This window comes from Urocitellus parryii, chromosome 6 (assembly GCF_045843805.1).
Source record: "Urocitellus parryii isolate mUroPar1 chromosome 6, mUroPar1.hap1, whole genome shotgun sequence".
NCBI lineage: Eukaryota > Metazoa > Chordata > Mammalia > Rodentia > Sciuridae > Urocitellus > Urocitellus parryii.
Genome location: NC_135536.1, coordinates 95,298,286 through 95,325,106, shown reverse-complemented (window position 1 = coordinate 95,325,106; position 26,821 = coordinate 95,298,286). Strand labels below are relative to the sequence as shown.

The 26,821-nt window shown below is 37.7% G+C and overlaps 1 protein-coding gene across 1 annotated transcript in view; it reads left to right on the top strand.

The window, feature by feature from the left end:
- Shc4 (SHC adaptor protein 4) overlaps positions 1-26,821 on the top strand; it is a 123,970-nt gene that overhangs the window by 23,840 nt on the left and 73,309 nt on the right. Inside the window, exon 2 of the mRNA XM_026390639.2 lies at positions 12,009-12,079. Coding sequence (XP_026246424.1) covers positions 12,009-12,079 — 71 coding nt within the window. The remainder of the gene's footprint in view (positions 1-12,008; positions 12,080-26,821) is intronic.

Below are 26,821 nucleotides of genomic sequence, written 5' to 3'. Positions count from 1 at the left end.
TGAAAGCTATTAGTTGCAACTTTTGAATCTCAATAAGAGCCCTAAAACTAAATATAAGATACCAGGCCCCAGGGAGTTTCTGCAAAGAGCACATTGAGTATATTTTAGTCTGGGAGAATTGACCTTTGTACCAAGCAGTTCCTGCTTTCCTAGAACACAAAGGGTGACTGAAGTAATGTGGAACTCAAGACAGTATTTACTGTTTTAGGTGGTTGTCTTAGTCCATTTTCTATTACTATAACAGAATACCTGAGGCTGGATAATTTATAAAGAATAGAATTTATTTGGCTTATGGTTCTGGACTTTAGGAAGTCCAAAAGCATGGAACTGGTATTTCTGGCATCCGGATAAGAGCCTACTTGCTGTACCATAACATGTCACAAGGTATCATGTGGTGAGACAGAGCCGGTATGCAAGTGTGCTCACTTGTGTCTCTGTATCTCTTCTCATAAAGCCACTAATGCTATTATGGGGGCCCCACCCACCCTCATGACCTCATCTAATCCTAATTACCTCCTAAAGGCCCTACTTTCCAACACATTAACATATGAATTTGGATATTAAGTTTTCAATGCATGAACTTTGGGGGAACACACTCAAACCTGGAAATCATGGTTATAGAAATCTTAAAGTCATCCTATATAGTGTGAAAACATTTATATATATGAAAACATTTACTACCATCATTGATGTCTGGCTTTACCACTTTTCTTTCTCTTTACATCTGTCTATCTATTTATCTGTCTATCTAACATGAGGATTTTGTGGGTAGGTAAAGGAGAGACATAATGTAATATCTTTAATCAAGAAGTTTTTGGGTTCTTGAATTCATTTTCATTTTAAATATATCCTCAGATTAAACCCACTGTGGTACATGGGGGAGTTTCAGGAGGGTATGCATCGCAAGGAAACCTCTTCTATCTAACCCAGGTGCTCTGGGGAATGCCTCTGGATCAGATGAAACACTCTTGAGTTTTAGTTAGGGCCCTCAAATCACTGTGTACTATCCTTTGTTTTTTCATAGATGAAAGGATTAAAGTCTCCCCTATGTGACAAACTTCTTCAGGGAAGGGAGGTGACATGGAATAGAGTGGTCTTAAACATTGAAGGATCTGAGTTCTTCTGCATTTACCAACCCTGTGATCCTTTCTTTCCACTTTTTATTTTTTATTTTTATCTTTCCATATTTTTTTGTGCACTATAATTGTACATAATGATGGGAATTGTTGTTACATATTTGTACATGCACACAATATAACAATGTAATGTGGCCAAGCCCTGAGATCTTTGAGTGGAACACTGAACCTCTGACAATCAGGTTTTCTATCTGTAAAAGGGCATCATTCACCTATTCAGGTCTTGTCCTAGTTCAACTGTTGGGATCAAGTGAGATAACATTGATGAGACCAGACAGCATGTATGTCTATGTTTACGCAAAAGCAGTGATCACACTGGGTGGTTTTTCTGGCCATGCTCAGCAGCAGAAAGGGCCACTTGTGGCTTCAAATACATGGATGCAAAGTTATTCCTTAGGTGAAGTCATAGCCCTCCAAATGCTCTCAGTGTGATTTTTGCCACAGGGATAACCTCAAGCTGAGTGACTTTGTCTGTACGCAGGTCTGTAGGCAGAGATGAACTCTTTCTCAACTTAAAAAAAAAAAAAAAACATGTGTAAGCTGTTTTCAATGGGAGTAGGATGTTGGAATGACACGGCATAGCAACCTCGTGGGGTGCAGATGGTTGTCATACTTTCCTTGCCCACAGACAACCAACTTTTTTTTTTTCAGATGAATTAGAAGATTTCTTTGGATAATTATAGGCAGCCCATTTCCCAATATAATACAGTGTCAACAAAGCACTAACCAGACCATGATCTTGATTGTGTAACTGGGTATCTGGCCCAGAAGACACTTAATTTCAGGTTCCTGGGTTGCCCACTGTCAAAGAGACTTTTTTTTTTTTCTTCAATCAGCTTAAAACTTCCCTCATTTAATTCTAAAACTCCCCAGGAAACTACACTAAGGCATTATCAGTTCTGCTTACATTAGGAGGACAGCAACAGAATCTCAGTGAGTAGAGACAATTGGTGCTTCTTCAGTGGCTGTGTGTGAAGGAGTATACTTAGTGGGGGAAGGGTGTGGATGGAGACAGCTCGGGCCAGGAGTCACAGACCTTGCCCACTTCACAGCCCTGCCTTTTGGCATGAGCAGGAATCCCTGAGAGGGAAACTCCCTCTTGGAAGAACAAGCGAAGCACATGACTTACTTTTAGAAGGTTCCATCTTTGTAAACATTAAGGATTTAGAAGGTTGAAATTCTGTTTGCCAAGTCCCCAGTTGTGAATGAATGAACAAATTTAGACTTTTAGGCTTTTGAACATGGACATAAGGAACAGCTTTTGGCTGATGTTTGGATTTAAAAAGAAAAAAATGTGTTCCATACAATCAACTCAACAGTATTTTGAGTGATACTGTGTGCTAGGCAGTATTCTAGGTGATCAGGAGAGAGCAGACCTGCCCTCTGCTGTTAACCTTTTCGTGGAAGACACAGACAGTAGAACAATAACAAAAACAAATAATATTTTCAGCAGTAAGAGTCTGCATAAAAACAAATATAAAAAGGTCAGGGATGCCTGTAATCCCAGCAGCTCAGGAGGCTGAGGCAGGAGGATGGCGAATTTCAAAGCCAGTCTCAGCAATGGTAAGGCAGTAAGCAACTCAGTGAGACCCTGATTCTAAATAAAATTTAAAATAGGCCTGGGATGTGGCTTAGTGGCCGAGTTGCCCTGAATTCAATCCCCAGTGCCAAAAAAAAAAAAAAGAAAAGAAAAGAATGAATAGTGGAGAAAGCAGCTCTGTGCTGTTGGATGGGAGTTGGGTGTTTGCTATAAGTTCACTCCTAAGAGGAGTCAATGCTTGCCAAGACCTCTAGTGCCTTTTCCTTAGGGGCCTTCTTCTCCTCTAAACTTGCTCCCTACTCCAGGGAAGGGGTCCCACTCCATTGTCCATCTGCCTGGGTTTTCATTTGATTGTTACACTAATAGGGAAGGGATTTGTTCATTCCCTTTTTACAGACCTCATTCCAACTCAAACCTGACATGAGGAAGGCTTTTGACCAGCTTGGCTTCAGGATTATTTTAACTGGAGATATATTCCTTTAAGAAGAAACACATTACAGATGGTCCAGTTAGGATGCAGGTTATTTTAGGACTTCCTGAACATCATTTCTTGGCAATTCATTCAAATAAATCATTTATTGCACTGTAAGAGGTGCTGAGGATAATGATGAGTAAGATTCACTCTCTGCCCTTGAGAAGCCCATAGTCCAGCTGGGGGCATAGACATCAATATAGATAAATTGCACTAGACGAATGCAACCTGGGGGCGTGATGAAGATGCTCTGGAACCCCAAAGAAAGAGCAGTGAACTCTGCCTGCAGGGTGCTGGAAAAGATTTCAAACAACTGTAATAATTTCTAATTCCTCATTGATTTATTCATTCATATCCATTCATACATATTTCCTGAACTTTTTACATCAAGGGTTACGTATTGCCTGTAGATATTGCTTGTTTGGCCTCCCGTTGTTTCTTCTTGATAATTTTTTTATTGAGGTATAATTCATATGTCATACAATTCATCTATTTAAAGCATACAGTTCATCTTTTAAAAAGTATATTTACAGAGTTGTTCAACCATCATCAATTTTAGAATATCTTCATCACCTCCCTACAGAAGCTCTGCACCCTTTAGCAATCACACTGCGTTCCCCCCTAAACTCCTCCTCCCTTTTTGCTATTGTTACAGATTTGTCTATTCTGGATATTTCATACTGGTTAAATTAAGTAATATGTGTTGGCTGTCTTCTTTCACTCAGGTTAATATATTCCAAGTTTATTTATGTTGTAGCATGTGTCAGTACTTCATTCCTTTTTATTGTCAAATACTGTTCCATTGCAAAATTATACCACTTTTTATTTATTCATTCATTCAGTTGTTGACATTTGGGTTGTTTTTCTACTTTTTGACTAGTATGAATAATGATGCTATGAATATTTAAGTGCAAGTTTTTATGTGGACATATGTTTTTAGTTTTCTTGAGTCTATATCTAGGAGTGGAGTTGCTGAGCCATATGGTAATTCTGTTTTAACTTTTTGAGGAACTGTCAAACTGTTTTCCCTAGTAGTTACACCATTTTACAGTCTCTCAGCAATAAATGAGGGTTCAAATTTCTCTACAACTTTGTCAGTAATTGTTATTTTCTGTTTGTTTGCTTATTTTTAAAATTATAGTCATCCCAGAGGTTTTGAAGTGATATCTCATTGTGGCTTTGATTTGCATCTCCCTAATGATGAGTGATTATTGAACATTGGCCATTTGTATATCTTTTTTTTTTTTGGAGAAATGTCTTTTCAGATCTTTTGTGCATTTTTAAATTGGGTTATTTGTCTTTCTATTCTTGAGTTGTAAGGGTTCTTTATATATTCTAGATGCAAGTCTCTTATTAGACATATCATTTGCAAATGTTTTCTACATTCTGTGAGTGGTCTTTTCACTTTCTTTTGTGAAAGTATTTAATTTTTATGAAGTCAAATTTATCTATTATTTTGTTTGCTGCTTGTGTTTTTGGTATCATATCTGAAAAATAATTGCATAATCCAAGATCTAAGGTTCTGATGATTTATGCCTGTTTAAGTTTGTAATTTTAGCTCTTATGTTTAGATCTTACAACCATCTTGAGTTTATTTTTGCATAGGTTATGGGATAGAGGTTCAACTTCATTCTTTTGAATATAGACAACTAGTTGCCCCAGCATCATTTGCTGAAGACTATCCTTCCACCCACTGAATTGCTTTAGTATCAAATTAATTAATAGTAAACATGAATCTTTATTTCTGGACCTCTCAATTCTATTCTGTTGATTTGTAACTCTATCCTTATGTCCAGTACCACACTGTCTTGACTGTGCAGCTAGCTGGTTAGTAAGATTTGAAACTGGGGGAGTGAGTCATCCAACTTTTTTCCTTCTCAAGATTGTATTGTTTATTCTAGGTTCCTTTGAATTTCCACCTGAGTTTTAGGATTGGTCTATCAATTTCTGTATAGAAACCATCTGGGATTTTGATAGTAGTGTGTTGAATCTTCAGGTCAGTTTGAAAGCATTGCTATCCTAACCATATTAAGTCTTCTGATCCATGAACATGGTTTGCCTTTTCATTTATTTAGCTTTTGAATTTTTTCTATAATATATTGTAGCTTTATAAATTTTTGCATTTATTTTCTTAAATTTATTCACAAATATTTTATCTTTTTTTCTATTGTAAGTGAAATTGCTCTCAATTTCATTTTGGATTGTTCATTGGCTTTTGTGAATAAAGTCTGACTTCTGAAAAACCAGAAGATCAATTTCCTAAATGGTAGAATAGGACTAGCATGAGGAGTTTGGGCCTCATTCTTCTATAGGCTAGGTGGTTTCAAGTTAGCTCCAACCTAGCTACTTTCTTGAATATGGATTAATTCACTCATTAGTAGTTTTATTATTAAGCATTGAGTTTTTGACCTTTATCATTGTTCTTTGGGGGGGAAGTCTAAATTAGAGGTTTAATTTGGAAAGGGGGTTAATATTATCAAAATCTTTAATATGACTATTTTTATATATACATCCTGTTCTTTCTCAAAAGTTGCTTCAAGCCACATCTAACTTGCTCATCTCAGGAACATTGTTGAGTCAGGCTTTACACCAAGTAAACAATGAAAAAAATAACCATTCCTGTTTTAAAGCAGATACAAACACATTGACAAAAAAGTACCATATGGGCAGCTGAAGTTTTATAAAAGAACTTCTATAAATTCAGACAGTATATAGAAGTGGGCCCAGAGAAGTGAGTGGTCACGCCTGTGGGCAGAGAGGAGAGGAAGAGGGGAGGTTTCATAGAAGTGACTTTTGCCTTTCCTTGTGAATGATACGTAGGAGTTGCCAGATGGATGTGGTTAAGAAGGATATTTCAAGATGAATGGGCAGAGGAAAGCGAAGTTCTGGATCCAAACAAGTTAGTGAGTTCAGCAGAATAACTGGGGTGTAAGATGGAAGGGCAAGAGAGGAAAGAAAAGGCTGAAGATTTCAGCAGGGATTGGACAATAAGGGGCCCTGGCTATCATGTTAGGGAAGCTGGATCTTTTCCTGAAGACTGATGTTTTTTCTAAACAATGAGCTGATCTCTACTCTGCTTACCAAAGACATATAATTGAATTATTATTATTTTTGTCTTGTTTTGTATTGGGGATTGAACCCAGGAGCACTTTACCACTGAGCTGAGTCCCCAGCCCTATCTATCTATCTATTTATTTGAGACAGAGTCTTTCTAAGTTGCTTAGGGCCTCACCAAGTTGCTAAGAACTTGTTATCCTCCTGCCTCAACCTCCTGAGGAGCTGGGATTACAGGCATGCACCACCATGCTCGACAGTGGGTTTGTTTTGATAGATGTTAGGGGTATTAAGCAGTGGAGGCTCATGTACATGGAATAACCAAGTGTGAGTTCCTTGGTTAGAATTGAGTGAAGGAGAGTGCTTACACTAGGATCATGAAAACTGGGGCAAGGTATGGAGTTGAGGATGGAAGACAGGGCAGATTCGAGCAGCTATATGGAGATTGAAAGGATGGGATTTAGCTCCACATTGGACGAAGGACTGGAAAGAAAGGGAGTTGAGTTTTCTGGTTTATGTAACTAGAGAGACAGTGACACTATTGGCTAAGATCAGAAATGTAAATTCAGAAATAATTCAGTGTATTGAATTTTGAGATGAAAGTAGAATATTCATTTTCTTATACCTACCTAGAGGTGGAAGAGAGCTTAGGCTGAAAATTTGTGTGCCATCAATCAGCACTATGTAGCTCTTGTGGCCATGAGTCTACATGCTAGGAATTCATTTTCTTGGCCTGGAGTTGAACCTGGGAATCAGTTTTTAAAGATTCCCTAGTGATTCTTATATGCATTCAGGATTGAGAACTACTGGTAAAGGCTGAGAAGAGAAGGAAACATTGTTTAAAGAAAAGATGAGGTGAAGGGTAAGTTGCAAAGGAGACTGAGAAGGAGTAGGCAGAAAGCAAAGATGATAAATCACAGAAAATGTTCTCATAAAAGCCAAAGAAGGGGAGTGGTTCTGATGGAAAATAAGAGTAGGTGGAGATCCACACTTCACTAGAATGAACCAGGAGGAAGTAGTTGGTTTGCTCAGGAGGTTTCAGGGGTGTTAAAGCCAAAAACTTATCTATGGTGAGTTGAGGAATGAATGGAAAGTAAAGAAATAGAGACAATGTCTCAAGGTTATGTAGGAATGTCCTTCCTTATTGGCCTTCCTTTAAAAAAAAAAAAAAGACAAGAAGTTATTTAAAGAAGCTGAAAATCCCCTAGTATATTCTTGCCAACTCAGCGGCCTCTACTATTGTTGAGCATTTATTGCATGATGGTCAGACCTTCATTATATCATATTTGATTATATACTGTTATTCAGTATTTAATTGTTTCATAGCTGTCATTCTTCCTTATCTGATTACTCTTATTTTAAAAGTGCATGTCCTAGACCTTAAACTTCTCCTGCATAATATTCTCTCATACTGTGAGAATGGGGAAGGTACATTCTTAAGAAGAGAACATGGCATTAATAAAAAAGGATTCAACAAACTATATTGTTATATTATATATTGTGTTCACATACAAATATGTAACAACAAATCCCATCAGTATGTACAACTATAACATACCTGTAAAAATGTGGGGGAAACGGGATTTAAACAGGATTTCAGGTGAGGTGGTAAGTTTGCCTTTTTATTTCATTTTAACTCTAAAAAATAATACTACATACTTATTTTTTAAAACATATCCGTGCAAAAGTGTGAAGAAAAAAGTGAAAAGCTGCCTCTTCCCAGCCCAGAGGAAGCCGTTCTTAACAGTTTATTGTAGAGACTGCGGACATTCTTTCTGAGGATTTGGGGTATATCTTTTTCCATAGGTAATGCCCTTGAAGTCACCATTCTCTGCGAGTCAGATGAGATGTTTTCATAAGTTAGTTATCACTCCTTTTCTCTGAAAATCCCAGTAATTTCACAATCGGAATGGATTGCCCCAGATAGACATGTCCATAAATTGACTGTTCACTTCTCCCTGGGAGCAAATGATTGATGCTCAGAAAGTACAAAAATATAATTATTGTGGTGTGCAGAGAGGGAGTGAGCTGGGAGTTAGGTAAGCCACCTTCCAGGTGCTGAATGGGAAGTTGCCTTTGCACTGCCAAAGCTCTGCCTCTTTCTCACCAACCCTACAACCTCTATGTAAAGGTCTTTAGTGTCCTTTCCTTGCCGCAAGATCAGGTATTAGGGAATGTTTTCTGTCTCCTGTGCATCTCCTGCAGTCCCCAGAGCAGCCTGAACTCACAACAGCTATCACGTTGTGGCCCTCAGTCTTGTCACTGTGTTACCGGGGTCGACCAAAGGAGGAAAGTGGGAGCCACTGGACAACCTCTTTTCTTTTCACTCCTGTTATATTGGGTCCCAGCAATGGGCAGTGGTCCCTAGAATAAACCCTAATTCAGCTTCAGTGAATAAATGAAACTGAGCCAGGCCCTTCCCTTGAATAGGCTTTAATTTCTTCTTCTATTAAATGAAGTTAACAACAGTGACTCACCTCATAAAAACAGAAGTCATCTCTTTCCTTGGTTAGCCTGTCTTTATGAGGCCAGGTTTCTTAAGAACACAGATCTGTTCTTAAGATCTTATGAAGATCTGCATTTAATAAATGAAATGAAAGTTATTGTCATCTCTAGTTCGTACCTAACATATTGAACTTCTACTCCCTCAGGCCTTGATATTCAGTCACTCTGATTATGCATTTTTCAAGTGTCTAAACAAAGAAATGGACAGGTTATTCTTCACAGCAATGGACTCTGCTCGGAAGACTTCACCATTCCTGTCCTCCTTGTTCATTTCCCCAGATGGAGAGAACTTCGTCCAACTCAGCTTCTTCGCCGCCTTTACTCATTGTAAGGTTCAGTAGAGTTGAACACTAGATGCTTTCTGGGTTCTTTCAGCCAGTGTTATAGATACCCTCTGGGTGCCTGGCACTGTCCAAGGTGCTAGGATTATGGCAGTGGTTAGGGTCCTTCCTTTTAGGATGCTTGAAATCCAAGAAATGAATAAGCAATTACAAATAAATTCAATTATCCTTCAATGACATAAAGGTCACAAATAAAGCTATGGAAAAGAGTGGCAGGAGGGAACCTATAAAATAGTGTCATTTGAATTGAAACCTGAAGGATGAGGAGGACTCAGACCTGCAGAGCAAAGGGGAAGGTTTTGAGAGAGCAGAGGGGTCAAGGCTCTGCCTTTGGGAAGAGTGGAGTGGATCTGAGGGAAAGGAAGGAGCTAGTGTGGCAGCAAAGTGTGTAGAGATTGAGGGACAATGATGGAGTTAGAAGGGTGAGTAGGGCCAGGAAACACAAGGTCTAGGGGCTATAATAATGAGGGGTTTTTGTTTGTTTTGTACTGGGGATTGAACCCAGGAACACTTTACCACTGAGCTGAGTCCCCAGCCCTATTTATTTATTTATTATCATATTTATTTATTTATTTATTTGTGACAGAGTCTTCCTAAGTTGCTTCCAGGCCTCACCAAGTTGCTAAGAACTTGTGATTGTCCTGCCTCAGCCTCCTGAGGAGCTGGGATTACAGGCATGTACCACCATGCCCGACAGTGGGTTTATTTTCATAGATATTAGGGGTGTTAAGCAGTGGAGGCTCATGATCTGGTATGATTTTTGAAAAATCATTGTGGCAGAGAGTGGAAAATGCAGGTTCTTGGTCACCTTTTCAAAAAGTGTACACTGATAAGCCAATTAGAACCACCTTGCCAGACCTTCATGATTTACAGCTGCAGGAAAAGATGGCATATACTTCTGCATCAACAGGGTATTCTGGGGAAATTGGAGGTGTAGTCTATAACTACTCCCCAAATTTCATGGGGAATCTATTCTTTCCAGGACCAGTACTGCAGGAGACAGGGCAGCAGGGGCTGAGTTGGGTTGTGGATCAGAAGAGGGGTACTGAAAAGCAAAAGAAAACAAAGCAACCAATGAGAACACATAATCTTTTTTATTTACCTTGATGTGGAACTTGAACCCTTGTTCTGAAATGGACATTTCTAAATTTAGCTTTCCTTTCTGAATAAGCCTTATGGTTCATTGAATATAAATCTCTAGACCTCACTTACTTCCATGTGGTACCCAAGCCTTGGGAAGGCAAGTGTGATTGGGCAGAACAAAATATCCAAGATGTTTCTTATGTTGATGTTAGAGACTCCAAGAGGGACATGATTAACAGGCGTCTGGCTGAGAATATTCCAGCCAGTGTGTTCTCCCCAACATCAGGGTCAAGGCAACACTTGTGCACTGAGCTGGTCTTAGGATGCAAATCTAGAGAATCTGCTCAGAATACTACATGAACTCTTTGGAGAGAAACACCTCCCCCACCCCCAGCTTCTGCCATCTTTCCACAGTGCTTTTGCCATATCCGAGCAGAGGGAAGCTGGAAGGCTTCCAAAGGAAAGCTAAACAGGAAACATATCATTTCCAAGGAGCTGACAGATCACTTTCAATCAGACTGCTTGGCTCTTATAACATTTCCAAATCACTTCTCAAGAGAAACACTCTCTCGAGTCAAGCAAGGCTCTGCTAAGAGGATTTCCTCCCACGGCCTCACCTGGCAAAGCTACATAGAAGACTAAGTCTGTATTTCTAGGCTTCTTTTCTCCACAGGATCCAGGATTCAATTTTCAAACTGCCAACTTGTGATTTCCTGGCTATCCCACCAGTGTCTTACAGTCTACGGGTCCCAAATGAATTCATCATCGTCCCCTTCCTGGCTTTCCTGTTTCTGTTGATGGTATTACTGTTCCCTCTGCTCTCCTGACTGAAAAAGTCTGAGTCATTCTTGACTCATCCTTCTCTCTTATTCTCTATGTCAAATCAACTACCGAACCCTGTAACATCTATTTCCGTGATGTCACTTGAATGGGTCTCCTCCTCCCTATTGCGACCATCCTTCCTCCATGTGGGTTGTCAGTACCTCCATTTCCCACAGGAACATCCTAACTTATTCCCTCACTATTAACCCACCCACCTTCACACTGCTACAGGCTTCAGCCTCCTCAAACCCAGATTGCATCAGGCTGTTACCAGCAGCCAGACATGGCCCCCCACTGCTGCCACATTAAATGCACACTGTCTTTTAGCTTCATATGTCACAATTCCTTTTCCAATGTTCCACATTCAAGTTAAACTTACTAATCATTGGTATGGGACATGACTTTTTTTTCCCTTGAGCTGCTTTATTATTTCAGTGGTCTTGCAAAAGATGATAAAATTGTCTTATGTTACTAATTTCTGTGAATATATATATATATATATATATATATATATATATATATATATATACTAGTTAGAGCTTCTTTGAAGATTGGACATTCCTATATTATTTGTCTCACATTTTTTTTGCTTCCTGTAATGTTCAAGAAATTATGCATAGTAGGCATCTAGGAGCTTTACATGTGTGAAATAATTCAGCTTTTACAACAATTGTATTTCCATTTTACCGATGACAAAACTGTGATGCAGAAAAGTTAAGTAATTGGTTGTGATTCCCTAATGAAGAAATGGCAGAGACAGGATAAAAATTCACCCCATCTGGCCCCAGAGCCCACACTCTTGACCACCAAACTCACATTCATCTCTTTTACCTGCATTCCTGGTATCAACCATTTGCATTTTGCTAATGTTTTGAACTGAACCGAAGCATAAGGCATGTGTCTATTAATGATCAGATAGATCAATGGCAGATGGAGTGTGCATATGTAACTTGACATCAGGAGCTGATTTAAGGTGCTTCCCAGGAAATCAGTATTTAGCTAAGATACAGCTTTGTGGTATTTTTGTCCTACTTCTTATTTTTTTCTTATTCTAGTACATGGGCTGTATTGAAGTGCTGCAGTCAATGAGGTCACTGGATTTTGGAATGAGAACGCAAGTTACAAGGTAAGAGACCAAAAATTATGGGGAGGTTTAACATCTATAGTTTAACATCACAACAGTTTCTCCTGCAGGAATTTCATGCAAGCTTTCAAAATCAATATGGGTTTTTATCTATATGGCTAGAAGGTAGAACATACCCCAGTGACCTTGCATCTCAAGTGGCTTTATCTCATCATGTGAAAATTACCCAACTGTGTGGCAGAGCATCTGTGTTCCATATGAGGACTAGTAAGATGATTCAGTCTACAGAAATAGCTGGTTTCCCAGGTACCAAAGTACTTAAAAGTTATGTCTGGAAATAGGACATTATAGAACCTCAGACCTGTCAAAGAGGTAGCTAAAAATAAGAGCAGGCAAGAACTTTTAATATAAAAAATCCAAGCTGTCTCCATTTATGCCATCCCTGTCATGAGAGTCGGTCTGAGTCTTGCTCCTTTTTGTATAGTGAGCTAGATGAAAGAGTTGAACCTGTGGGGAGCCTTTATCCAGGTGGCCCCAGATAGCTTATGGGAAGAAATCAATCTTTGTTATGTAGAGCTCAAGTAAAAGACTGAAATACAAGGCATGGTTCATTATAGCCAAGTTCAAAGCAAGGAAGTAAAGGAGAATATGTGGGTGTGAAACTGGTAACTGGGAACACTGTGAGATGAGAGAGATGAGGTGAGAGGACTAGGATTGACAAGTGGTTTAGAATGGAGACTTGTGCATCTGTGGTAGAAGGTGCTGTGTCTCAGGGGTGTGCCCATCTGGATCTGTGGGTGCTACCTGTTCTGAAGGTGACGGTTCTTGTTGCAAAGAGAGGAACTTGTTCTAATGCTCATTCCATGGGATTCTAGGCCTAGAAAAGGATCCTGTGATCAAAAAATTTGAGAAAGAACCTTATTGCTTTTTAGGAGAATCATAATGTACAATGATATATTAAGAACTCTGAGAGGTCCTGTGCAAAATTAACTTTATGCAGGGCATGGTGGCTCATATCTGTAAGCCCAGCAGCTTGGGAAGCTGAGGCAGGAGGATCTTGAGTTCAAAGCCAGCCTCATCAAAAACAAGGCACTAAGCAACTCAGTGAGATCCTGTCTCTAAATAAAATACAAAATAGGGCTGGGGATGTGGTTCAGTGGTCGAGTGCCTCTGAGTTCAATCCCCAGTACCCCACTCCCCAAAAAAGAACTTTACCTCAAATATTTCTAAACTTATTTGGCCCAAGAATCTTTTTTTACATATAATATAAATAAAAAGGGGCTGGGGTTATGGCTTAGTGGTAGAGCACTCTCCTAGAACATGTGAGGCACTGGGTTCAATTATAAAAATAAATAAAAGGGGCTGGGGATGTGGCTCGAGCGGTAGCGCGCTCGCCTGGCATGCGTGCGGCCCGGGTTCGATACTCAGCACCACATACCAACAAAGATGTTGTGTCTGCCGAGAACTAAAAAATAAATATTAAAAAAAATTCTCTCTCTCTCTCTCCTCTCTCACTCTCTTTAAAAAATAAATAAATAAATAAAATAAAGGTATTGTGTGCATCTACAACTGAAAAATTTAAGAAAAAATATAAATAAACAATCCTTGTATCCCTAGGGTTCCATGGGAAGTACTTTAAGAAATGATTTGATTTGAGAAATCCTTGGTATTTGATCTAGAGTCAAAGAAATGAAGTAAAATTCTGGATTTTTGCTTGCTTGTTTGTACACTTGATACCTACCTACCCCATACCTAGAGCATGGAAGAGCTTTAGTGGATATTTATCAAATCAGTGCAAGTTCCTCTTGACTCTACTTGCAGTATTTGGAGATAGCTATCACTTTCTTCTCTATATCTTCCCTTTTGCATTCTTAGCCCCTTCAATAATCCTTCAAGTGATGTGGGGTCTGGACTACTTTCCACACTGTTAACCCTATTTTGGAAATGTTTTAAGCTTTATATCATTTTGATGATCCTTAATCTGAGAAAACCCTTCCTATGACTGATCTCCCAGGTGTCTGGGATAGGGGCACAGGACAAAGGAATGTCCACTTTCTGGACCTCAGTGCTATGGTCTGGGTGTACCTTTTCCCAAAAATTCTTACATTGAAACTTAATTGCTAGTGTGATCATATTAAGAGAGGAGGTCTTTACTAGGTGATTAAGTCACAAAGGCAGATCCCTGGTGAATGAGATTAGTGCTTTTATAAAAGAGGTGAAAGGGAGCTGTTTGCCCCTTCTGCCTTGTGGAGATGCAACGAGAAGCTCCCACCTATGAAGCAGAAGCCAGACACTGATTCTGCTGGTGCCTTGATCTTGAACTTCCCAGCTTTCACACTGCAAGAAATTAATTCTTATTATTTATCAATTATCCACTCTAATGTAGTTTGTTACAGCATCAGGAATGAACTAAGGCACTGACAGTGACTTTACTCAGTTCATTCATCCATTCATTCATTGACTCACTCTCATTTATTAAAGTTTTTATAGTATGTCCATTAAGTGCCTGAAACTGTTCACGAACTAAGGATCCATCAGTGAGTAAGAAAATGTCTGCTCTCATGAAATTTACATTCTGGCTGGGAAAATGGACTATGGCAAGGAAATAGATATGAAATAAACGTTTAGGTGGTAATAAGTGCTATTACTAAGACAATAATTCATAATAAGAGGATAGATGTGTAGGGACTGGCCTTTTAAACTTTCTTTTATATCTTAGTTATAAAAACACTGCATGTTTACTCAGAGCATTTGGAAATTAAAAAATATGAAAGAGGAAATTATTTATAATCTCACCTAGAGATAATGTCTATTAACATTTTATGTTTTGGAATTTCTTCCCAGTGTTTTTATTCTATGCATGAGCTCACAATGATTTTTTTGCAGAAAATATGAGCCATATTATATATTTCTTCCATATTAATAATTTTCCTATTGCTCCAATTTTTTTTCTTTACCTTTCTTTCTTTCTTTCTTTCTTTCTTTCTTTCTTTCTTTCTTTTTTTGTAACAGGGATTGAACTCTGGGACACTTATTCTACTGGGCCATATCCCCAGCCCTTTTCATTTTTTATTTTGAGACAGGGTCTCACTAAGTTGCTTAGGGCCTTGCTAAATTACTAAGGCTGGTCTCCAACTTGCAATCCTCCTGCCTTGGCATCCCAAGTTGCCAGGATTATAGGCATATGCTACCATGCCCAGTCTTTAGCTCCCATTTTTATTATATATATAATAATATATTATAATATATATAATATATTATATATATACACACATATATACACACACACTTATACAGTGGAATGTAATATATAACAAAATTTACCATTTCTAAGTGTGCATTTCTGTGGCATTAAGTATGTTTATACTGTTGTACAACCATCACCATCATCCATCTCCAGGATTTCTTCATCCTCCCAAATTTAAATTCCATACTCATTAAACACTAACTTCCTATTCTCTGCCTCCTCACTTACCACAATCTCTGGCAACCACCACTTCTACTTTTTGTCTCTACGATTTTGACTAATCCTAAATATCCTATATAAATGGAATAATATAGTATTTGTTCTTTTATGTCTGGCTTATTTCATTTAGCACAATGTCTTTGAGGCTGAGTGCTGTTGTAGTATATTTCAGAATATCATTCCTTATTAAGGCTGAATACTATTCTATTGCATGTATATACTGAAGTTAGTTTATCCATCCACTAATCAAAAGATATTTGGGCTGTTTCTTTAAAGAATTTTTAATGGTTGCATAACATTCTTTTAATTGTTGTAATACTGCTATGAACATCTTATCAACATCTCTTGAGTATTTCTATAGGACAAATTCTAGAATTAGAATCATTGATCAAACAACTTAAATATTTTAAAGGCTTCCGATGTGTATTGCTAGGTTGTTTTGCAGAACAACTCTACTAATTGAAACCTTTTCTCCTTCATCATGTATCTATGTATCTTCTAGAGTCTGGTGATGTAGTTCAATGATAGAGTACTTGGCTAGTATGCACAAATTATTTAGCCCTTGGACTCAGTCTCTAGCACTGCAAAATATAACATACAGATAAAACTTATAAACTATGTGTCTATACTTTCTTATTTAGAAAATATTTAAAAACTGACTTATTCCCTCTGCTATGAAGATTCAGCTTCTCACTAATGTACACACCCAAAGGAGAAAGTCTGGCTTTGCCTTTGGATATTATTCTTTATAGATATGTCTATATGTGATACAGACATAAGAGATTATGTTTTGGGCAGATTTATAGAAGCTTGAGGGTGGTGGTCTTTTTCAGATTTGGCAGTGAGGAGGCCTCTCTGAAGAGAAGAAATTTGAGCTAAAACCTTAGTAAAGTGAGAGATTTAGCCACAGGAGTATTTGGGATAAGAGAGCTCAAGACAGAGGAAAATGGCTATGGACATTATCTGTTCCCAGCATCAACATTTTGGCATGTAGTTTGGTAGAAGTATGAAGGAGTATGCACCTTCTCCCAAGAATGGATTAAAAAAAACATTCAATGAATCTTAGCCCAGGAGAGGGAGAGATTGATTGGAGGGGAGGTCTGAGTTTTAAGATACTCTTTGGTAGCGTGGGGATTTCATCTGCTATGGGGCTTGAAATTTTTAAATTAATTTTTAAAAATTTATATATGACAGTGGAATGTATTACAATTCATATTACACATATAGAGCACAATTTTTCATTTCTCTGGTTGTATACAAAGTATATTCACATCAGTTCATGTCTTCTTACATGTACTTTGGATAATGATGACCATCACATTCCACCATCATTTCTAACCCCATACCCCCTCCCTTCCCTTCCCTCCCTTCTGCCCTATCTAGAGTTCATCTATTCCTCCCATGCTCCCTGCTCCCACCCCACTATGATTCAGCCTCCTCATATCAGAGAAAATATTCAGCATTTGGTTTTTTGGGACTGGCTAACTTCACTTAGCATTATCTCCTCCAACTCTATCCATTTACCTGCGAATGCCATGATTTTATTTTCTTTTATTGCTGAGTAATATTCCATTGTGTATAAAAGCCACATTTTTTTTATTCATTCATCTACTGAAGGGCATCTAGTTTGGTTCCACAATTTAGCTATTGTGAATTGTGCTGCTATAAACATTGATGTGGCTGTGTCCCTGTAATATGCTGTTTTTAAGTCCTTTGGGTATAGACCAAGGAGAGGGATAGCTGGGTCAAATGGTGATTCCATACCCAATTTTCCAAGAAATCTCCATACTGCTTTCCATATTGGCTGCACCAATTTGCAGTCCCACCAGCAGTGTGTGAGTGTACCTTTTATTCCGCATCCTTGCCAACACTTATTGTTGTTTGTATTCATAATAGCTGCCATTCTGACTGAAGTGAGATGAAATCTTATGATTTGCATTTCTCTAATTGCTAGCAATGATGATGAACATTTTTTTCATGTATTTGTTGATTGATTATATATCATCTTCTGAGAAGTGTCTGTTCAGGTCCTTGGCCCATTTGGGGCTTGAAATCTTGAGGTTGATTTCCATATGAAAGGCCAACCGTCATTCACCTTATTTCAGAATCTTGTACTAAGCTTCCCCTTTCCAGCTTCCTGAACCCATTCACTGGGATTCATCAAGCTCCTCTCACCTTGATGTCAGACTGGCGCATTCAGTAATGTGCCTATCTCAAAGCCATGAAAGTTGCTGCCTCTGAGCAGATGGCTTCACTGTTCATATGTGATCAGGTTAAAAAAAATGGTTCACTTTCCAACAGACTCTATTTCCCACCTTACTTCCCAAATATTTAATCTTTTTCATTTTCTTTTAACTTTTCCTTCTTCCCCCTTGTTCTACTTCTTTAACCTGTATATGTTTTGACATTCAACATATATTTAATTTACTTTATTATGATTTTCATGGATGTTATCATTTAAACATATTGTTAAATCAAGTTTCAAACTTTTTTATTTAAAATTTTATCTGTTCTCAAAGTTTTCTCATTTACCACATTGTCCTGTTCAGTACAAGACAAAATTTTCAGTGAGTCAGTTATAATTTTGAAAGAAAGAATTTTATTTTGTGTGATCACACACAGCTATCTCCACACATTTTCTATCAAACATAATAATTCATATGTGAGTGCTGATAAATTAGTGTAGCTGAAAGTCTCCATTATGGGTACAAACAAATGGGGGCTGATGTCCCTCCCATAGTAAATGTCTCACCATCTCTAGGTTGCATATAATAGACAACAACGTGACATCCTGGTAATGAAGAGGAGCCACAGTTAAGATGTACAAAGAGGATCCCCGTCTGAAACAGGAGAGAGATGGAGCAGAATTCCTGTCTTTATGATGAACTTTTTGCCAATTGTCTAAGTGGTGAATCCATAGGAATCAGAACACAGAAGGTACTCACATGAGAGCAAAGAAAAAGAAAAGGACAAGAGGCCATTTACTTTCTCAGTAGTTCCCCAGATTACACCCCATTCAAACCTCTCATCACACTTCTCTACATTGACTTCAGGTGGACCGCCAGGAAAATGAGAAGGTAGACAAGTAGAAGACATGCTGAAGATGATAGAGACATTGCTTTCTCCTGGAAGACTGTCCTCGTGATTTTAAAAGCAAAATTAAAGAAAAAAAACAGCCCTCATTTGATCCAAGTTGAGAAACACACACACACACACACACACACACACACAAACACACATACACACACAAAATCAGGTGGTTGAAACCTAAAGCCCAGCTTCCCTCCCTTGAGTAACCCACCACATCATGAAAAGATGCCTCCTTGGTATGTCCAGGGGGGGACCTGTCTTAGACACTGAAGGAGGAATAGACACATCAGGGTAAACCCAGTAAATGAAGCGGTGTGATGAAGCTTGACTTCCAACCTGAAGAACAGAACCTCATATTTTGATGCCCAAAGAATCGTAGAGGAAATATGTAATCCATCACCACATCACCACAGTGCATATTCTACCCCAAGGTGCAGGACCAACTGTTAGCAAAGGGAACTCCAGACCCTCACTTTACTCCTTTGTCCTCTTTCAGTATTTGGTGCCTTTGTAACTCATATTTATTTGGTAATAAAATCAGCCAGGCTTAAGTGCAAGGCATGCAGCACTGGCTCCAAGGGCAGCTAGGCACAAGTGGCTCACAGTGGCTTTGCTTTATTTGCACACTCGCCACCCCTGGGGTTCTGTGAAGGAAAATGGGGAGCTTCCAGAGAATAAGTGGTGAATGCCCCCTTTTGGGGTTCTGTCTTAAAATTCATTTTCTCTAGCTGATCATCTCAGGCTGCACATTGTGGTTTATCTGCCCCATTATGCCACGGGGGGAAAAAATCTCTTGAGTAGTGTTGTTTTTTTTGGAACTGCTGCTATAGACAGTAAGTAGGCTGTTTGGGTGATTTGGTATTAGGTAAGGCAACAATGAAGCAGAGATAATAATTCAGAAGATATTATAATTGGACTAATTTCCTGTTTGTATGTAATGTTATTGCTCCTGAGCAATGATTCTGAAAATTCAATTCACTAACTTGAAATTTTTGATTCTTTAGCTTCAACAGGACATTAAAGGTAGCTTTTCAGAGATTCTCTCTCTCTCTCTCTCTCTCTCTCTCACACACACACACACACACACACACACACACACGAGAGAGAGAGAGAGAGAGAGAGAGAGAGAGAGAGAGAGAGAGAATAACCTTTTGATGCAAAGCAGATCCAAGGTACAGCTGAACATTTCCATAAGGTGGGGTGCATGTGGCTTTTATGAATTGTGAACATTAGGAAGACAGGTATTCTATAGAGGTCAAATATCTGTGTGGAGGTGATTACATTAAGATACCCATTTGTTTGAAAACAGCCTGGCATTTATCTAAACTTCCTGAGTGTTACAGGATCAGGATTGTTTAGTATGTATATCTCTGCCTAAACCTTGGAGTAGTTGAACAGCATATGGTATATTGATTCTGTGCTGACTTAGGATGAAACCTAGGAGTAGGAGTAGGGTTGCAGTTCAAATGACCTGCTAAATGAGAACCACTGGAGTGGAGATATAAGAATGAGCCTGTCAGGCAGGGGAACACACCCCAGGAAAGAGTTATAAAGTTCTAGTCTACACTAAGAATTGGAAACAGGCATTGTGGCCAAGATGGAATGTACATGGCTGGTTAAAACAAGTCCCATTGTTTGTTGCTCAGAAAAGAGTATTAAGACTGCAGTAAGGATCTGGAGTCCCAGGGTCAGATTCATGACCTTTATCAGCCTTTAGAACAATAAGCCATGCAATGAAACATAACATTCATAATTAGTATTTCCTAGGTGAGCGCTGGTGTAAGTGGATACATTTAGTTTCTCACGTTGAGATGTCAAGAGGCCTTTGCTGGATGTTTGACGTGGCACCTGTGTGAGTATGCAGACAGTGACTGCTTCCCCCCTCCAAGTTTCATTGCCCTCCAATTCCTCACAATCTATTTAAGGCTAAGATCTCAATTCTCAAATACTTGAGATAAATAAAATATCCCATTAAATTTCTTTTATAAGTATTCAAAGACCTAACTAAAAAAAAAAAGGGTGTCTCCAATCAATTGGAAAAGATTTTTATAGTATGATGGAGTCCTGTGCAGAGAGAAGGTATGAAAACCAACTGTACCTTTGTCCTCTACTCAGTGTATTCCACATGGCAGGGGCATAGTGATTATTGGAATGAACAGATGTAAGATTAAGAAATGTACTTAATTATACTTCAAATGTAAATGTGGTACATACATACCATGAAATACTATTCAGTCATAAAAGGGATGAAATCCTTTCATTTGCCTCATCATGAATGGAACTAGAGATCATTAGGTTATATAAGCCAGCCACAGAAATGCAAGTACCACATGATCTCACTCATATGGAATATGAAAAATCTAATCTCATAGAAGTTGAGAGTAGAATGGGGGTTACCAGAAGAAAAGCAGAGTAGGGAGAAGGGAAGGAGGGGTGGGGAAAGATTGATCAATGGGTATATGGATCAATAGTTATAGTCAGACAGGAGCAAGAAGTTCTGGTGTGCTGTTGTTGCACAGTAGGGTGAGTATAGATAACAATAATGTATTCTCCATCTCAAAAATTCAGAGGAAAGAATTTTAAAATTTTTTACCATAAAGAAATGATACATGCTTGAGGAAATAGATATGTTTAAGCTGATTTAAATATTACCTACTGTATGCACATATCAAAATGTCATCTCATTAACATATCTAGCTTGTTTTTCTATAACAGTTAAAATTAAAGTGGAAAAACTATTTTCAGTATGATAACAACATCACCCTGATCATCATAATTGCTAATGTAAATCCTATTGGGGTCATCTCATTCTTAAAAGTTTTTCACTTTTTTTTTCTGATTATGGAAAGTAAATCTGGTTTATTGTGGAAGTCAGTAAATGGAATTAAAATAGAAGAAAAACAGACAAAACACTGAGATAACCAATAGTAACAGTTTGCGGTACAGTTTTTCTACTCACATCTATCTACAAGCTCATATGGGAGCATGTGGTGCATATTAATTGATAAGCTGTTTTAGCTATTTATTGTGCTCATTTTCTAAAGCATCAAGTCTGAGTAATAATTCTTTGACCTCAGCTTTAAGGTAAAAGGAATAATTTGCCATAGGTATATATTTATTGATTCTTTTTGGTTTCGAGTAATAGAAAAATGATGGCCTAGTTTAAGCAAAAAGAGAAGTTTCTTTTATTTATTTATTTGTTTATTTTTATTTTATTTATTTATTTATTTTTGCTACTGGGGATTGCTGTACCACTTAGGTACACGCCTGACCCTTTTTATTTTGAGACAGAGTCTTGCTAAGTTGCCAAGGCTGGTCTTAAACATGAGATCCTTCTGCCCTCGGCTCCTGAGTCACTAGAATTAACAGGTGTGCACCTCCAGGATTGCCCAGGAGAAATTTCTTGGAAAGGTTATTGGGGTAGCTCATGGAACCCGAGAGCAGTGAACAATCAAGCAAATAAGGACCAAGGTCAGGGCTTCCAAGGCCTCCTCACACCCCCATCTCTGACTCTCTCAGTTCTAATTATCAAATTCTCAGGAAGGCTACTGATAGTGATTGGGGCCAATTTCTGAACCATTCACCTTTGTCCAGGATGGCGTTGTATTGTGGCAATATGGCAGTTCCATGGTAATCATATACTGGACAGGGTGGAAGAGACAAGCTATAGGAAGAAAGGGAAAGGGAGGGGAAGGAAGAGGAGTAGTAGGAGGGGAAATGCTAGGAAGATAAAAATCTTATAAAATAGAAGTAGTAAAAAATAATTTCCATCTCAAAGGGAAAATGAATCATCATATCAATAATTTCTTTGGGCACTTTAAAAAAATAAAAGAAAGAAAATTGAGACTATTTAAATCATCCCTAAATGCTCCACCAAAATCTCATGCTTGCAAAATAGTTAACTCAATTTTTAATGTTATTATAGCAGTGCATTAATTTTGGAACATGCATCAACTTCACTGCATTTTTATGTGGTGGTTGGACATTTCTGGAAATTTTGAGAATCCATGTCTAGGTACTGTGTATATTTATGTCCCTTTTATAGGACTTAGGGCATGGCTTTAAATATTTTTAGAAATTTATTAAATTGTCATAGTTTTTGTTCCATGACAAACTATTTAAAGTATATCTATATTTTACTTGTTGAGGGACTCCTTGGTCGGGAATGAAACTCCCAATTATAGCATCTTTTCCTTGGAAAATATGATGCACTTTATGGAGTGGTTTCTAAAAATATGTTGCAGCTAAAAACAGGGCTGCTGATTTATCCATGTACATCTCTAGAAATCTGTTGATATTTATCTTACAAGCACATACCACAAGCAGGTTATATACACACATTCGCCAACCTAAGACAGTTATATACCTGTCCAAGTCCATGTATGGATAGACAGTGAATGGCCTCAAGAGCTTGAAGGGAAACAAATTAATTCAGAGGTTAAAACACATGAATGTTAAAGCCCATGCACGTGGAAGAGACTCCAGTATTCTTATACAGTATTGCTGAATGAAACAGGTCCTTTCATTGATGTCTTCCCAGGCCTCCCTTAACATGCAGAACCAGATGAGAATGCATTCTACTATTTTCCTTTTGTGGTCCTTTTGGCTTCCTTAAGGCTGAATTTCTAGTTTTGATTTTGTTAGTGGCCAACCCCTCATCTGAATCATTTTGCAGTGCAAGTAGAACAGGCCTTTTGAACCACTGTTCCTAGAATCACCAATGCTACAGTTGTGTCAGAGCTTTCTGAGAAAGCCCAGTGTGCCCCAGAGTGTACGGCCTGGAAGGGATTTGGTTCCCTAAGGTCCTATTTCAATGAAACATCATAAGGGCATCCTTTGTCTTTGGGCTTAAAGGTTCTCCCTTGGAAGTTTGAGTCAGAGACTGGTAGGTTTCAGAACCACAGTGCCTGAAACATAGTTGGATCAATGAGTATTTGTTGATTAATGGAGAAGTTTCAATGTTTCTTAGACCTAGATCACATATTTGGAAATGACCCTGGAGGTTTTGAAGTTTCCATGGTTACTGCTGGTTAGAGAAAAACAAAGACCTAAAGAATCTAAAACATGGGATCTGGAATTCTGAAGCTGGCCAAATTGCAGAATGAGAAGCTCATAGACAATTGGATCAGGTAATTTGCTCCACAATACAGTGTTTGGCTATGGGCACTATACACACACACACACACACACACACACACACACACACACACACACACATATACACATATACATTGTATATATACAAAAGAATGTATATGCACAAAATAATAAAAATAAAATCACTGAAGATACTCAGTTTGGTTCAGACAGCCTTGAGGTCCAAGTTGATTCAGAGGAAGTTTCTCGATCCACATGAAACTAGCTGAACTTCAACTTATTTGTAGATGAAGGAATAACTTCAACTGTTATAAATTGAATAACTTCAATTTATCAAGGTCACCTAGCAAGTCCAAAAGTAGTAGAGCCAGAAACCTGCCTCACTCTTTTGCACTATGCCTCAAAGTGAGAGAATTTTAAGGAACAAATCTTAGGGAAATGCTAAAAGCCAGAAGTAACAGAATAAGAAGACGTTTAATCCTCAGTTTTGAATTTGGCCTGGGTTTAAATGCCAGATTCCTCATTAGTAAGTTCTTTCTGAAAGGGCTTCATAAAGAAACTAACAAATGTGTAGGTCAGGATACTTTAATGTCCTTTTCTCTACTAAGGGAAAAAACAAAGTCTGCAGTTCTCATTCTAGTATGCAGGACTCCTGAGGAAGAATGTTGGACTCTACTCTGGAAGTTTTGAATCAGGAACATTCATGTTTAAGTTCTCAGGTGATGCTGATGCAGCTGGTATGTGGACCACACTTTGAAAAATCACAGGTACCAGCCTAGCAAGTGTCCAAATGAGGTATCCAGTTAGATCATAAATCACATGGAAATCTTTTATTTTTTAAACAAATCACCCCCCAGAAAATCCCAAAAGCATCTTGAAGTTTTTATTTTTAGGAAAGGAAAGCAGGATACTAGGGGAATGCTAGAGCCATTTTTAATTCTTCTACTCTCTAAGAACACAGAGAAATTAATGATATTGTTCTGTTTTAGTCAGCTTTCTGTCACTATGACCAAAGGCTTGACAAGAGCAACATAGAGGAGATGTGTATTTGCACATGTTTGAATAATAAGGGGACAGGTCATTTTGATTCAGATTACCTGTGCCACTTATGAGACATTCTCTGACAATGACTTTTTTCCCAATTGTCTGTATAACATATATTTTTTTAACTAAAAATTTTTAAATTGAGGAATGGTATTTTCACATCTTCATGGACATATTATGATAATTTGATACATTTATGCAATGTATAATCATCAAATCAAAATAATAAACATTTCCATCTCTTCAAACATTAATTATTTTTTTGTGTTAGGAATTTTTTTACTTTATTTTTAACGTTTTTTTAATTAGTGCATTATAGTTAAACATAATTGTGGGCTTCATTTTGACATATTCGTATGCATAAAACATAACTGGCACCATTTCAATCCCAAATATTTCCCTTCCCCTTTCCTACCTTCCTCTCCTGATCCTCTTCTTCTATTCTATTGATTTTTATTCTATTTATTTATTTTTAATTGGTGCATTATAATTATACATAAAAGTAGAATTTATTGTGATATATTCATACATATACCTAGCATAGTTTGGTCAATGTCATCCTGTAGTTCCTCCTTCTGATTCTTTATCCTTTTCCCTAAATCCCCTTTCTCTTCTCTGCTGTTCTCCTTTCTATTTTCAGGAGATTTCCTTTTCTTTTAATTCCTCATTTTTTTTCTAGCTTCTGCATGTGAAAGAAATTTTGACATTTGATTTTCTGAATTTGGCCTATGTTTCTTTTTTTATAATTTTATTTTTAAAAAATTTTAAAATTTATTTGTTCTAATCAGTTATATATAATAGCAGAATGCTCTTCAATTCATTGTACACAAATGGAGCACAATTTTTCACTTCTTTTTTTGTACATAAAGTAGGGTCACACCATTTGTGCAATCATACATGTACCTAGGGTAATAATGTCCATCTCACTCCACCATCTTCTTACTCTCACTCCCCCTCCCCCTTCCCCTTTGCCCCAGCCAAAGTTCTTCCACTATCCCATGACCTCCCTATTATGGATTAGCATCCACTTATCATAGAAAACATTTGGTCTCTGATTTTTTTGGTTTTGGCTTATTCCACTTAGCATAATATTCTCCAGCTCCATCCATTTACCTGCAAATGCCATAATTTTATTCTCTTTTAATGCTGATTAATATTCCATTGTATGTTCTTTATTAATTCATTTATTGAAGGGTTGGTTCCACAGTTTGGCTATTGTGAACTGTGCTGCTATAAATATTTATGTGGCTGTGTCCCTGTAGTATGCTATTTTTAAGTCCTTTTGGTAGAGACCAAGGAATGGGATAGCTGAGTCAAATGGTGGTTCCAGTCCAACTTTTTTTAAGGAATCTCCATAATACTTTCCAGATTGGTTGCACCAATTTGCAGTCCCACTAGCAATGTATGAGTGTGCCTTTTCCCCCACATCCTCACCAGCACTGATTGTTGTTTGTATTCTTGATAACTGCCATTCTGACTGAAGAGAAATGAAATTTTTAGAGTAGTTTTTATTTGAATTTCTCTAATTACTAGAGACGTTGAACATGTTTTCATACATTTGTTGATAGTGGGCTATTTACTAAGGGACTTTGTTTGTTCCCTTAGTAGAGAAAAGTACATTATATCTTCTGAGAAGTGTCTGTTCAGTTCCTTAGCTAATTTAATGATTTTTTTTTTTTGGTGTTCTTTATATATCCTAGAGATTCGTGCTCTATGTTATGTGCATGTGGTAAAAATTTGCTCCCATACTATAGTCTGTCTCTTCACCTCATTGGTTTTTTGTTTTGTTTTTTGTGAAAAGAAGCTTTTTAGTTTGAATCCATCTTATTTATTTATTCTTAATTTTCTTTTGTGCACTTTAGGAGTCTTGTTAAGGAAGTCAGAGTCTAATCTGACATGAAGAAGATTTGGGCCTACTTTTTTTTTTTTTAGCTTTCTGTAAGCATGGGATTGTCATTTATTTATTTATTTACATATAACAGTGGAATGCATTATAATTCTTATTACACATATAGTTCACAATTTTTCATATCTCTGGCTGTATACATAGTATATTCATACCAATTTGTATCTTTATACATATACTT